The 13,540-nt window shown below is 35.5% G+C and overlaps 2 protein-coding genes across 2 annotated transcripts; one reads left to right on the plus strand and one right to left on the minus strand.

Moving 5' to 3' along the window:
- The first annotated feature begins 316 nt into the window (after window positions 1-316).
- Window positions 317-3,471, plus strand: LOC114724209 (methyl-CpG-binding domain-containing protein 11-like). Its single transcript, XM_028910522.1, has 2 exons — window positions 317-577; window positions 2,425-3,471. The coding sequence occupies exons 1-2, from the start codon at window positions 497-499 to the stop codon at window positions 3,163-3,165; spliced, it is 822 nt and encodes a 273-aa protein (XP_028766355.1). The 5' UTR covers window positions 317-496; the 3' UTR covers window positions 3,166-3,471.
- Window positions 3,472-10,798: 7,327 nt separating this feature from the next.
- On the minus strand, window positions 10,799-11,840 carry LOC114724218 (protein LURP-one-related 12-like). Its single transcript, XM_028910533.1, has 2 exons — window positions 11,498-11,840; window positions 10,799-11,358 (listed from the first exon to the last, which is right to left on the minus strand). The coding sequence occupies exons 1-2, from the start codon at window positions 11,726-11,728 to the stop codon at window positions 10,951-10,953; spliced, it is 639 nt and encodes a 212-aa protein (XP_028766366.1). The 5' UTR covers window positions 11,729-11,840; the 3' UTR covers window positions 10,799-10,950.
- Between the last annotated feature and the right edge of the window lie 1,700 nt (window positions 11,841-13,540).

The following is a 13,540-nucleotide window of genomic DNA, read 5'->3' on the forward strand; positions in this document are numbered from 1 at the left end:
AGGCGGAGGCCACGTCACCACGGCCATATACTCCATTAATATTATTTCATATATAAATAATAATATTCCCAATTATCAGTTGTGGGCTCAAAAGAGTGGTCCCACAAGACAGGGTTCGGAATTCAAACCCATATTTCAATCCGCTTTAACCTTATCCCCAAGCTTTTCACGTGCGACCGACACCTGGCCCCCCCACGCGCCCTCCCTCCCGCGTGTCCCCACCCATAGGCCTACCGGCTGATGGCAACAAATTTTCTGAGCGCGCTGATGTTATCTTTTCAGGCCCCCGAAGTGGTAAGCGCGAGACACAGTGTGACTGAACAAACAAGCCACCATCCTCCAAAGTCCAAACCCCCTATCCATTTTCATTCTCAACGGTTTCCTCTCTCTCTCTCTCTTCCCCCCACAAGCCGCCAATCTCCTTTAAGCTTTCTCCTTTCTTCTTCTGCTTCTTCTTGTTCATCCTTACAGATAACACCACCGTGCTGGAGCTCTAATGGCCAGTGATTCTCCCACCGCTGCTAAAGACGAGGTCCTCTCCGTTGAGCTCCCGGCTCCTCCTGCTTGGAAGAAACTGGTCTCTTTCTCTCTTCCACTCCTTCTTTCTTTGATTTCTTCTGTTATCCCACTCTTACTTGTTACTAGCTAGCGTGTTATGCTTTCTCCGCTTGCTTTGCTTCAATTCCGTTGTATTCCACTTTTACTTGTTCCTAGCTAGCGTGTTATGCTTTCTCCACTACTGTGCTTCAATTCTGTTGTTGGCTTTCTGTTTTAAGACTTAAAGTTCTTTGCTTTACTTATTACCCGCTGATTCAATTAAGTCTTTCTGCTAGGATTTGGCTGCTTGCGATGGGTATTGCAATCCTACCATTAGGTTTCCCTTCACATTTTGCTTGTTTTAGCCTTTTAGTTGCGTGCTTTTTTTTTTTTTTTTTAAAAAGAAAGACTCAAGAGACAAACAGACAAAAAAAGAAACCGGAAATAATAGCTAACTAACTTTCTTGGCAAATGGAATTTTTTACTTCTTTTAAAGGCTTCCTCCTTATCCACAGCTCGTGCACCTAACCATAACCCTAGAAGAAAAGTGAACAGTGGATGGCACACGATTTTCCGGGAAAATATTAGAATATTGAGAAATTAGCGTGACCTGGTGAACTGAGATAGTGTAGAAGAAGCTTTGATTGTTTCGCCCTTCGCATGGTTCTAGATGATTTTGACATTTCTTTCACACTGATTGGTTTTTGTGGCTGCTTTGAATCGACCCTTTTTGTTGTTGAATATTGGTTGAATGGGGGTGAGAGATCGAGAGATTCTGCAAGGAGGAAATTGCTGTACGGTTCTGACTTTGACACTGAAAATATGTCGATAAAATTACGCCTTTGTGAATCGTATCCAAATTTAAGTAAATTTTTGGTCTTGATACTGGTATTTGTGTTTAAAGATTAGACTTCTATTGAGATTTAAAGGACCTGTTTTGAAAATTTACCGAAGTTGAACTTCTATGTAACTTTTGGAAAAATCTAAATGTATGCTAAATCAAGGATTATAACTTTGAGCTTTAGATACTGGTCAAAAACAACTTTGAGCTTTTGATAGAATGATGCTTTTTGAGGACTTGAAATCTGATATTTACAAAGCAGTGGTCCTTAGATGTAATAATATCTTCAAATATTTATAATTTACAATTGTAATTGTAATTGTAATTGTAATTTTAATTTTAATTTTAATTTTAATTTTAAAATTTTATACCAGTTAAAAATACTGATCAACCGTTTACTGTGTAAGAAATTTACGAATCAAGGCCTCATGTTAAATATTTTGGCCTATTCTTCGTAATATAACAGCAACTTGTAATTTGGGGTTTAGTGATTTTTCTGACTTAATTGCGCTCTGCCCCCAAGCTTACTCTTGCCATGGACTCTGGATTTAAATTTCCTTATGCTTAGTTTATTATTATTATTTTTCAGACTAAATATGCTCCTTAAATTGCGGAGGAGTGATTTGTTAGGATCTAAACTAGCTCTTCTGTACTAATCTTGGGTTATGCAAAAGTTGTGGAAAGGACAGTTTGTGCTGTCACGTGCTTCCAGGCTTTTGTTATTTTTTATCTTGTTTTTGAAGGGGTTTATATAATTTTTTGTTCGTCCTTGAAATTTCAAACCACTCTTCATTTAAAACATCAGTGTCTATAATTTAATAAAAATTTAGATCATTTTACTTCTTATGGAATCATGATAATAAATTTGAGGGACTAAATATTAATTTTTTTTAAATTATCCATGATGTTCAAATTTCAAATTTGATGTATATCCTCTATTGAGACAGTCACAAAGTTTGCTATTCTGACCCTTTTTTGGGGGAAAAATATCACACTGATGCTGGGGGGATTTCTTTATGTGACATGCTTTTAGCTGCATCGTGCAGTTTTTCCCAAAGAAAGTGGGAACACCCAGGAAAAGTGAGATTGTGTTTGTGGCTCCAACTGGAGAGGAAATCAGCGGAAGGAAACAACTGGAACAGTATCTAAAGGCACATCCTGGGAATCCTCCTGTATCTGAGTTTGACTGGGGAACTGGTGAGACCCCGCGGCGATCGGCTAGGATCAGCGAGAGGGTGAAATCAACTCCCCCATCAGAGGCTGAGCCTCAAAAGAAGCGAGCTCGAAAATCATCGGGTTCGAAGAAAGATCAGAAGGAAAGAGAACCTGCTTCAGAAGAAGGCAAGGCAAAGTCTGGTGCTGAAGAAGAGCCCAAGGCTGCTGAGGCTCCCAAGGAGGAGGAAGAAACACAGCAGAAAAAGGAACTTGAGAATGGGAATGAAACGCAGCAAACTGAACAAAGAAATGACACTCGTAATAATAATACTGACGATCATAAGATGCAGAGTGATGCACAGGAAATCACCACGAGTCAAGAGAAAGCTGAGGAAGTTGCAGCATCAGGAGAGAGAGAAAAACCTGCTGCTGGGGAAACTTTGAAGACTGAATCACAGAAAGAAAATGGTGTTACTGTAGAGGCAAACGGGGAAGCTGATGCAAAGAAGACAATAACTCAAACGGAGATGGGAATGAAGATTGGTGAGGAGAGGGTTGAGAATGGGAAAGTTAATGGTGATATGCACAGTGAAGCCCCTCAACAGCCGTCAGCCCACCCTGTGGCTTGCTGAAATGCGCTTTACTGTACTGTACTAATCTGTGTTAGTAGTAGTACCATTTTGACTTCTGTAATGCTGTTCCTGATATCTTGCTTGGACATCCTGGATCTCTGTAGTCTCGTTTTTTTGTTCATTTGGGTTGTACCTAGGAAATCATTTTAGACATGTACCTCCTCCTGTTAGATTAGGCTTTAGATCTTCCACAGTACTTCTCTTCAGGCTGTAGACTGTAAAACTTCAGTGTTAGTCATCTAATTTGCACATGCATAGCGAGAAAAATGGTGGTTAAGGCCCTCATCACTCGCTCTCCTGCTGTAATGTTTTCTTTGGTGTGGTAACTATATTCTACTGAATCTGACTTTACTGTATATCAAAACGGAGCTTCCTGCTGGGAAGAGATTGAGTTCTACAGCAGTACGCGAATTTGAAAGCTCACTTGTCTGGAACAGTCTCTGATAGGCTGATAGTCTGCAACATGGAACCGAGACATTTTCGCAACTTGGAGAACTAACGTGTAGCGCATGATTCATTGCTCAATGACCGTTGTCTGGTTTAGCTGCACAAAATTTACTTTTTCGATATGGAGCTAAGGATGCAATATATTATTGACGAAGCCTATGAGAAACCACGAAACAATATAGCAGCGTATACCTGGGATTTGTTTGTTGTGTGTGTGTGTCCCCCCCCCCCCCCGGGGGTGATGAGTTGGGTCTGGGAACTTAAAAGAGCATGTCTTTAAGCTCTGAGAGCTTTTATAGATATGTTGGATTTTGTTTATCATCATTTCGTGGGTGTCTTGTTGTTTTTCTTTTTTTTCCTTGTTGGGTCAAAACTCATTGACAAAAATATGGGCTTTTCAGATTGTTGGGCCATGAAAGTCCTCCACCCTTTGTTCATAAATGGCTGCATGTTAGTTACTTAGTTCACTCTCTTTTCTTTTTTTTTTTTTGGGTAAATGTTGGTTCACCCTTGAATCTTTGATCAAGAAATATGGCCTCACAATCATTTAAAAATAGTACTTTCACATAAATTAAAAAAAAACATATATTTATTTTGTATATTATAAAATCATTTTTTAGGGGGTTTATTTATGACGGTCAGTCTCCCCTAAGAAATTATTCCTGCTAATTTTTGACTTTTTTTATATAAAGTCAAATATAACAACATTTGAATCTTAATATACAACGTCTCTTTTTGGTTATACACATAGTGGAACTATTTGACTTGCGTAATCGTAATGCAATTCACATTCTATTAAAATGTTAAATATATTTTGACTTCGTTGATGCTATTCGTGATCACCCCAAAGTAGGGCTCTCTTTAGAATAAAGTAGATGAGCACTTGTGCCTTTACTTACTAATTAAAAGAGGTTTGGACCATTTGGTAAATATAATACTCCTCCGGTCTTTAATATAGAACCTAATTATTAAGTTAATTTTAGTCCTAAATATAAGATCTATTTCTTATATTTATCAATTTTTTTTAAATTACCCTTATAGATACTCCCTCAACCATAATCAAGTAAGTGAGGGAGGAAGGATATTAAGAAAGATGATTATGATGTTTTAGAAAAAACATATCATATTTCTTATAATTAACTAACTTACCTAATTTTCTTAATTTAATCAAATTAGTTAAATAAGTCTTATATTAAGGACCAGAGGAATATAATTATGATCTGATGCTTAGAGATGTTAATTTAGATAAAACATTATGTGTCGTGAGCTTGACTCAGTGAGCAGAAGGATAGCCAAGAAATTCATCAACAAGAATTACACACTAGTTTATAACAACAACAACAACAACAACAACAACAACAATCACAACAACAACAACTACATATTTGTTATGTTTTAATTGAAAAGCTAACACACAAATCTGCCGTTTATTTTTCCTTTTAATTTTCGGCTTTACTTGATATCATACATCCGGGGAATTAGACCTGGGAAAGCGGGCTGGCGGTGCGGATACGGGCTAGCCCGCCGCGGTGCGGGCCAAATGCGGTGCGGGCTGAAGTGGCTCGCACCTTGGCATGCCAGCCCGCCAGCCCGCCTAAATTTTTTTTTAAAATTTATTATATTAGTATGAGTTAAACCTAGTTTGAAATGTTGAAATTAGGCTCCAAGTTTTAAACTTGAGTAATGGGTTCTAATAAAAAAAAAGAGAATTAATTTATAATATTAGAAGAAATTTAAGAAAAACTAACATATATTTTTTTATAACTAATTAATTTAACTAGTTTTCTTATCCAAATTAATTAAGTAAATCTTTTCTGTGTGTGTATGTATGACTATATGAGAATCACATGTTCATCTAATCTTATGAAGCCGTGTATAGTAACGACAAATAGATATAAAAATAAAAGATGGACAGTGCTCTTCATATAACCATACATATATATATGAAGTGCTTAATTAATTATATATATAATGATATGAATGAGGTAATGTCCATATGAAATTTGAGGGTCAAAATCATCTAACTATATTATATAATGTATTAAAAATAAAAAAAGTAAAAAAAAAAAACGGGCTAGCGGGCTGGCCTGCCAACCTGCGAGTTAACCCGTGGCGGAGCGGGCCAAAAGCAGTGCGGGCTAGAGTAGCCCGCATCATGACGGGTTGACAAAACACCAACCCAAGCCCGTCTTTTTGGGCAGGCTGGCAGGCTGGGCCCGCGGGTCCAGCCCATATTACCGGTTCTATGGGGAATAAGATTCATGGGGCTTTTTCAGAAGGGAGTGTTGAAAATCGGAACAAAGAAAGGACAACAAAAGTAATCACGTCTCCAAGTGGACAATATCAGAATAAAGTGGTGACATTAGGGTATCTTTGTTATCATAAGCAGCTATATATGATATTCGTTTCATATGTTCATAGAGGGGGTTTGCACACACATCACTGTCTAATTCTATAATCTATTCATTAAGTTAGTTTTATGCTATTAATTAGGATTTGTATCATTGCTTGGACTTGTTAATGTTTGACGATATGTAATCCTTGAATCATTTCTTTTAAGTAACACCATATCCGGTCCTTAATATAAAACATAGTTAATTAATTTTGAGAGATTAAGAAAGTTAAAAATTTATTTAATTATAGCATGTGTTACATAATCTTTTTTAAATGCTTATATGTGTATTGTTACACTATATACCAGTTTATAAGTTAGACGAATTAGTTTGAAAAAATAATAATAAATATAAATACGTTAAAGTAATTTTTTAGTTTCGTTAATCTTTCCCAATTAGTCAAATAGGTTTTATCTTAAAAACCAGAGATAGTATCATCTTTTTTACATTTTCTAATTCTGTCATCAGTTGCTGCATGAAATTGATCAAATCTTAACCAACCAAGTCAATCTTCATATGCAAATTAAGCTATATGGCATGTACATACATATAGATATATATTGTAGCACCAGAACAAACTCAGAACAACAGGTATTAGTTGACGTGAAAGGCAAAGTGAAAGGACGAACTGGTAGTAAAGGGAAACTTTTCATCAACCGCCTCACATATTACTACTATCGTTTACAGTTTATAAATAGGGTTTTATAATTATGACATAGATAGTATATTATATATATAAAATATTTTTGTTGACAAAAATCAAAAGCCCTGTTGGTACAAGTAATTGTGCTGTTCTCAGAAGTAATTGACAGCATATAGAAGTGGAAGGCAAAGTAGAGATATATGCGTAACATCACATGGAATGATGGATCAATAATCCATGGATGCTTTCAATTGATAGTAGCTTAGTGGAAGGATATTCCTTGATCATGGATGCATGCATGGCAATGGCTGACTACCAACCAGCACTAAAATTTCACAGGAATACGATTCCCTTTACGCACACTTCCCTTTTCTCTCTGCAAATTCTCATTCTCTCACTTAAAGATATTAACAATTAAAGTGCTAGCTGCCAATACAAAGATAATAAAACAAATGCACTGCAACTCACCAATACATGTATGAATGAACAGCTGGGCACTCTTTTATATGCAGTGTCTATCTGATACGTAGAAAAGAAGTGTTTACACGTAGAGAAAAGAAGAGAGATACTCCCCCAAATCCTATATATAAGCTTCACTTTTGAAGAAGGGTCTTGTATAAAATATAAGCTTTATTTTTGAGTTTGTCTAAGTATTTATTACTTTTTATCCTGTTTTGCCTTCTCTCTCTTATTAATATTACCCCATATATTTTCTTTTATTATTTTTTCATTTATTACCTCTCTCATTATTTTCTTAATAAATAAAGACAAATTTGAAAACAAAAATATTTCTCATCTGTTTATTATTTTTAACTTCTAGTCCGTTAAATGTAATTTGGTCATTTGAAGATTACATATAGGATCGGAAGGAGTATATAGATGTGTTTCCCTGTTTTTAAACACTTGGAGATGAAAATGAAAGGGTTTAATTTGAAAGCTAGCGAAGGAATATTCTCAGCATAGTATCGAGACTGCGGTTGAGAATTGAAGTACTATCTCTAGTCCTAATTATGACATCTCGTTTATAGATTACAAACGTGGATTTATAATTAGAACAGGAGGTAGTAGTATAATTGAAAGTCTTAGTTTCAGCAACGAAATTTCAGCGGCGATTAAAAAAGTCGCCGCTAAAACAAAAAAAATTGTCGCTGAAAGTCTTAGTTTTAGCAGCGACTTTTTTTGTCGTTACCGAAAGTCGTTGCCTAAAATCTGTTTTTTTGTAGTGTGCGTTGGGTACTATTTTTAATCAGTTTTATACACACACAGTTGGGTGTTCTTTTAATCATCAGCTATATAAATATATATATATATTTATATATAGACACACACACACCTATAGATATATATAGAGCGCGCGGGCGCACACGTGTATGAATGCATGCGTGCGTGTCCCAGTGGAATATCTGTCTTGTCAGTTCACTTGTGTGTGCGCGAGAGATATGCTGTATCTTTATTTCACATTACGCGCCTAAATATAAATGCTTTGCTTTTTTTTTTTTTTATGGCCTTAATATTTTCAACCATTGTTCTTTACTTGGAATCTTCACTTTTTATTACCTTCATGGATTGGCTAGCCGGTAGGCACACCTCGTTTCCATCGCTTTCTTCTTCCTCACATTATGCAATTTGCAACCTAATGGCAAAAATAATCAAGCGGTACTCTATTGACAACTAAGGACACTGTTAGAGGACTAATGTGAAAAAAGGACTTCCAAATTGTCATCATTTCCCCCACATATTTTTGGGCATTAGTTTGTGTGTTTTTAAGTTTATCATCTTTGATATTTATTATAAGAACCGCTTAACAATTTCACGGATATTAAGAAATTTAATTAAAGTTCAGTATGATTTTAGCTTGGTCCAGAATTTAACCGATTTCTCATCTTAATTTCTCTAATTGCTGTGTATATATAATATAGGACTGTAAGAGGGAGGAAGTCAAAGCAACAAAGGGCATTAAGAGAAGAAAATATATATATATTTGACACAAATTGAAAACGTTTTTATAATAATAAACACCAACCAACTCTTTGAAAATTAAAAAAATATTTTTAAATGAAAGACTATATAAGGAAGCGCCTCTCAGTGTTGGTGCAGTTTTATATATTATTTCTGGAACTTGAGGTTTAGAAATGACGGCATATACTATAAATTGAAGAATTATAAATGATAATAATAATATATAAGTCTGATTGAGATAAAGTAATAAATTGATTCTCATTTCCCTTGCTTTTGCTTTTGCCTTCTCACTCTTGACGATGCTCTTAAATAAGGCATCAAAGTTTTTGTTTATTTTAGAGTCAAACGTGCAAAAGGCAAGCTAATATATATATATATATATATATATATGAGTCAATGGAAGATGCCCTCCCCATCGGTCTTTTTTATGGCATCTCTTTTAATTCAAGTCCTTTATTCCACAATTCCTCATTTCTTAAATTCTTTTTAACCACAAATATTTGTCCATGCTAAACATATTCTTGAATATTGAGTCACGTTAAACAAATCAAAATGATTCTGTCTTGATGTTGTGACTAAAACTCCTCCCCCTCCCTGTCATAGGCTCATGGCAACAACGTTCTCCCTGTCATAGGCTCATAGCAACAAAGTTTTTTGCATAAAACAATCAGAGTCGGTTGTAAAATCAAACCAGTTGGAACTAAAAAAAACTACAAGACACTCCAAACCAGGAATAAAATAGAAGTAGATACTCACAATTTAAACCAAAATAATACTATATATACACTCCTTTGGGTTCTGGTCCTATTTATAAAGCAGAGAGAGAAAATTTTTCTTGGTCTTATTTATAACTAATTGCATTAAATTTTTAGTATAAATGTATTATTTTGTCCTTCATTTATTGTAGACAGTTATTCTTTTGAAAACTGTACAAGTTAAATGGGAGCAAAGTTGAAAAGTTATCATGTTTTAATGAAGAGTTAATGTCATATTTAAGGTTTTTTTTTATCTGTGTAAAATATGTTGGAAGTGTCTTATAAATAGGACCAAAAGAGTATATGATAAAGCTTCTTTTTTTTTTTTACTTGAGTATATGGTAAAGCTGAAACCATTGAATAGAGAACTTAACAGAAATACAAAATAGTCATGTATGAGTAATATATAACTATAGAAACTAGCGCACTAGGTGGTCATTAAAAAAAAAAAAAACCTTTAGTTAAGCATTTAGATTTGAGTATACATTAAGAAAGGATGTAAACAAAACCTTCTAGTTTTTTTTTTTTCCCGGCAAAAACTCTAGTTGAAGTGATAATTAATGATATATATATTTCAATTCTTTTAACTGCATGATTTTGCATTAAGAGCAGAAAGCGGTAATTAATACTCTTCCGGTTTTTAATATAGAACTTAATTGTTGAGTTGATTTTGATTCTAAATATAAGATCCATTTATTATATTTATCAGTTTTCTCTAAACTATCTATATGGATACTCTCTCAACCATAATCAAGTAAAAGAGGAAGAAAGAATACTAAGAAAGATGATTATGATATTTTAGAAAAAACATGTCACATTTCTTACAATTAATTAACTTACTTAGTTTCTTTAATTTAATCAAATTAGTTAAATGAATTTTATATTAAGGATCGGAAGAGTATATATGACTTTTTTTTTTTCATTAACCAAGATAAAAGAAATGAGAATGGATAGATAAATGGCTTTTGAGCTGGGTTTAGCCAATGAAGAGCTAACATTACAGATTTAGAGGGCATGATCTCTCATGCACACACGCGCGCGCACCTTTTTTGATTAATAGTTGTTGAATAGAGCAATCCCATTAAATATTAAAAAAATGTGAGAATAAATAATTACCTCTCTTACAATAAACACCAGGAAGTGTTTGGATAAAAACCAAATCATAGTTTCAGAAGTGTTTTTACAGTTTACGAAATAAATATATAGAGAAATTTATCTTGTTTTACGGAAAAGTGCTTCTGAAACCATAGTTTAGAAGTTGACAAACATCCCAAAGCTTTCCTAAATAAGAGTATTTCATATGTACCATATAGCTTATCTATCTAAAGGCATCTTTAGGCTTAAGAAGCCTTTTTGTTTTTGGGCCAACGGCTTACGAAGACATTAATAAAGCCAATAAAAATGTAGTTATATATATATATATATATATATCTCTCTCTCTGTAAAATATACAATATGGCTTTGATTTGTTTATTACAAAAGCCGGGTATGGTGTGACCATGAAGAGCTTCCATGTCAAAACTAGAGGGACTCCTCAAAATCCAGAGATTAGTGTCAAATTAACAGGGTAAGAGGGGCGACTGAGTACTTAATCTTCTGCGGAAGGGTGCACCACACGCTCTGGTGCTCCGTTATCAATGTAACTGTCACCGTTCATCTGATCAAGAACCAGGACGAGTCCCATGGCGAAGGCCCCATCGAATCCAGGCTTGACGCAGAGCGAGAACACTTCTTTGCCCAGCATCACCCTTGTGGTGGGATCCACCTTCCGTCGAATCTCCGCCACCAGTTTCCTCTTGGCGTTGTAGATCTTGCAGCTCCGCTGCGAGAAGCACCCTTCGATCTGGTACTCCTCCCCGGATCCGTCGTACACCTCCACCGTCACCGTCGTCTTCGACCGTCCGATCATCGACGATCTCTTCACGCTGAAGATCGGCTTGTCCCCGTCCATCCTCTCCCCTCTAAAACCCTCCCACCGTTGATGCAAACTCGGCCTCTGCATTCGCAAATCGAACACCAAACCCATTTTAATCCACCATTATAGTAATACATAATCCAAATAAGCTAATTAAAACTGATCTCAATGATTGATCGGACGCAGTGAGTGGGCTCGCAAGTACAGGAGAACTACGTACCTTGCGGCGGACGGTGAGGAGGCAGCCGCCACGGGGATCCATGAGGACGACTTGATCTTGGAGGCGGGGTTGGGGGCCGTAGGAGTCGACACGGAAGACGAGTTGGCCGTGGGAGTTGTAGACGGTGAAGCCGTCGCCGACGAAGAAGAGGGAGGTCTTGAGGACAGTGAGGTGGGTTTCTTGTTTGAAGACATAGCAGTCTTGGGGGAGAGAGGGCTCTTTCAACTTCATACTGTTGGGTTTACTGTACAGTAAATTCCTGAATCTGCGAAAGATCTCCAGGAGGACGTCGAAGTGAAACCAAAGAGTGACGGGCAAGACAACGGAGAAGCAGAGTGACGGGCAAGACGACGGAGGAGGATGAAGCTGAAAGGGTCAAGTTAGAGGGAATGTATATATAGGACTTGGAAGGGTGAAGAAGAAAAGGCACACGCAGAGAACTCGGAGGCCATATTTTGACACGTGGAGTTTGATGAGTTGTCACATTGTCAATGGAGTAATTAACATGGGACAGTAAGCTGTGGCCTTTCCTGGTTTCCTCCCCCGAATGTAAAATCATTTACAGCAGTACATGTCCAATTCACAACTTGATAATGCTAAAAAAAGAAAAACTTTTTCCTCACTCATATAATTGTGTCTTAATCTTTTAAATGTCATCTAAATTTTTCATGTGGTGGCATTTCTTATCATCCATCCGACAAACAGCCTCTGATAATCTAATTTTTATATATTTGAAGAGCTCCGAATTTTCTTGGTCAAATCATAACAATAAAACACTTTTCTTCAATTCTTAATATAAAACTCGGTTAACTAATTTTAAAAAATTTAAAAATTTATTAAATTACTTAATATAATTATAACATATGCTACATTATCTCTCTAAAATATTTATATGTATTATCAAATTATATATAAATTTATAAATGAAGCAAGTTAATTTTAAAATAAAAAAGATAAATATAAATACTTTAAAACAATTTAGTAACTCTCTTGATCTCATTTAGTTAATTATATCTTATATTAAGAATTAGAGATAGTATGATTTATTGAAAAAATAAAAAATCCAACCACGAGATTTAACACAGTTGGCACTTACCTGACTTACTTAAATATCTCGTAAGGGGTTGGATTTTTAGATGTGTGTATGGATATGGTCTACTTTACCCTTGGTTAGCTACTCATTTAATTCTCTCTCTCTCTCTCTCACACGTATAAATAAATAGAAACATAGGAGTAGAGTGATTCTTATGGACTTAATTAATTAACATTAAAGAATACTACCTCTGATTCTAATTATAACATCTCGTTTGTATTCTATAAATAAAATCTCATAGTTAGAATAAAAGGTACTCTTCCGATCCTTAATATAAGACCCATTTAACTAATTTGATTAAATTAAGGAAGTTAGGTAAATTAGTTAATTATAAGAAAAGTGACATATTTTTCCTAAAACACCATAATCATCTTTCTTAATACCCCATCTCCCTCTTCTACTTGATTATGGTTGAGGGAGTATCCATGGGAATAATTTAGAGAAAATTGAAAAATATAAAAAATGAATCTTATATTTAAGACCAAAACCAACTCAAGAATTGAGTCCTATATTAAGGACTGGAGGAGTAATACAAATTTGAGCTGATTGGTTATTGTAAATATTTGCTGGCAAGAACAAAAGGGGTAGCTGTAGAAGTTGGGGCGCAAATTCGGGTGGTTCATGAGTTGTCGAGGGAAAGATACCTGCGCTGTGAGTGAATGTGACCTAGAAAGCAAGAAGACTTGTTAGTGGCTCCAGGAATGCGTGTGAGGTAAACGACTCGATTATGCAGCTGAGTTGTTTGGTCCCAGTCCACTCGGTGCCACGTGTCCGTCGGTTAGATGCCCGGAGATTTTATCCCCAGCAAGATCATGGACCCAGTTTCATCTTGGCCATTTTTTCTACTAATTACATATATTTCAACAAGACATGGTTATTCTTCAAATATTAATTCCAATACATACATAATTATTAAAAAAAATATTATATATGTAATTAAAGAAACAACT

Source organism: Neltuma alba, unplaced genomic scaffold (assembly GCF_004799145.2).
Source record: "Neltuma alba isolate B1F8T4 unplaced genomic scaffold, ASM479914v2 tig00012179_pilon, whole genome shotgun sequence".
Taxonomy (NCBI): domain Eukaryota; kingdom Viridiplantae; phylum Streptophyta; class Magnoliopsida; order Fabales; family Fabaceae; genus Neltuma; species Neltuma alba.